The sequence below is a fragment of the Alligator sinensis genome, unplaced genomic scaffold (genome assembly GCF_000455745.1).
Source record: "Alligator sinensis unplaced genomic scaffold, ASM45574v1 scaffold1097_1, whole genome shotgun sequence".
NCBI lineage: Eukaryota > Metazoa > Chordata > Crocodylia > Alligatoridae > Alligator > Alligator sinensis.
In genome coordinates, this window is record NW_005841950.1 from 2,073,298 (window position 1) to 2,074,444 (window position 1,147).

The 1,147-nt window shown below is 50.1% G+C and overlaps 1 protein-coding gene across 6 annotated transcripts in view; it reads left to right on the forward strand.

The window, feature by feature from the left end:
- Positions 1-1,147, forward strand: part of LOC106721985 (zinc finger protein 7-like) — a 13,126-nt gene that overhangs the window by 9,031 nt on the left and 2,948 nt on the right. For all 6 annotated transcript variants that reach the window (XM_025199842.1, XM_025199839.1, XM_025199840.1 and 3 more), the window contains exon 3: positions 702-828. In XM_025199842.1, the coding sequence (XP_025055627.1) occupies positions 702-828 (127 nt within the window). The remainder of the gene's footprint in view (positions 1-701; positions 829-1,147) is intronic.

The window sequence follows — 1,147 nt, forward strand, 5'->3', positions numbered from 1 at the left end:
CTTTGCTTCTTGAAGCCCAGCCTGTGCTAGGAAAACTCCAGGTGTGCTGGTGACAGCAGTGTTGGCAGCTCCAGTGCACACAGGAGCTTGTGTGAATGGGACATCAGTAACATTTTGGCCCTGGATTCATTTTCATCTCAACCTCGCATTAGTCTGTGCTTGTGTGTGTCTGGTAAACTTAGCAGATGTTTTCACCTGAGCTAAAGGAGTGACTCTACTAGCTGGTGACCATATTGGTCTTTTGTGGACTGGCCATTTTTAGAGTATGTTCAACGATTGGAGCCGGCAGGTTATAGGCAGAATGGCAGGAGCAGATGGGAATCCACATGTTGATGGCAAAAGTCACAGTTGCTGACACGGCTCTCAAGATCTGCTCTGAGACAATTGAGCAGTAGCTGGTCATTTTGCTGCTGTTACTGGAAAGACTTCAGCAGTAAAGATGCCAAAGACGTTTCCGTGTTGGGTACCAACATAACTGCGCTGGAGCCCTATAGGAGATCATTCTTTCATGCCAGTGGGCTAGGAATGTCATCAGTGCTGTCAAATGGGAGCTTGACTTTTACAGAAATTCCCCTTGCTCAGCAGGGAAAGGCTTCTGCTCTCTTGTGGCCTTGTAGGACTTTTCCACCCCTGCCTGTACCTGTGCTGTTGGGACTGAGGGTTTGGCACAGGTACTGAGTGTGGGGCTCTCATTGATTCAGATGCTGGTGACCTTTGAGGAGGTGGCTGTGTACTTTTCAGAGGTAGAGTGGACTCTACTGGACCCCAGTCAGAAAGCCCTCTACAGGAATGTCATGCAGGAGAACTATGAGACTGTGACGTCACTAGGTAAGGACTCCCATCCCCCTGGAGCACTCAAAGCTGTGGCATGTCTGAAACATGCCAGTTGGTTCCCATTCCGAATTCCTTCTTGATCCCTTTTTTTGATGAGCCCCAAACTTCCTTGAACCTGTGTGAGAGAGACTGTCTCCAGCACATACCCTTCCAAAGTATAGTGAGCGTTGGCAATGTGTAGGAGGTGCATGTTGGTGCATGTGCACCCCCTGAGATTGGCCGTGCACCCCCTGGAAGTGCCAGCTGTGAAACTGGAAGTGCCAGCGGAAGTGCACTTCCGGTTTTGCCAGTGGCTTGGCAATCGGCCCATGGA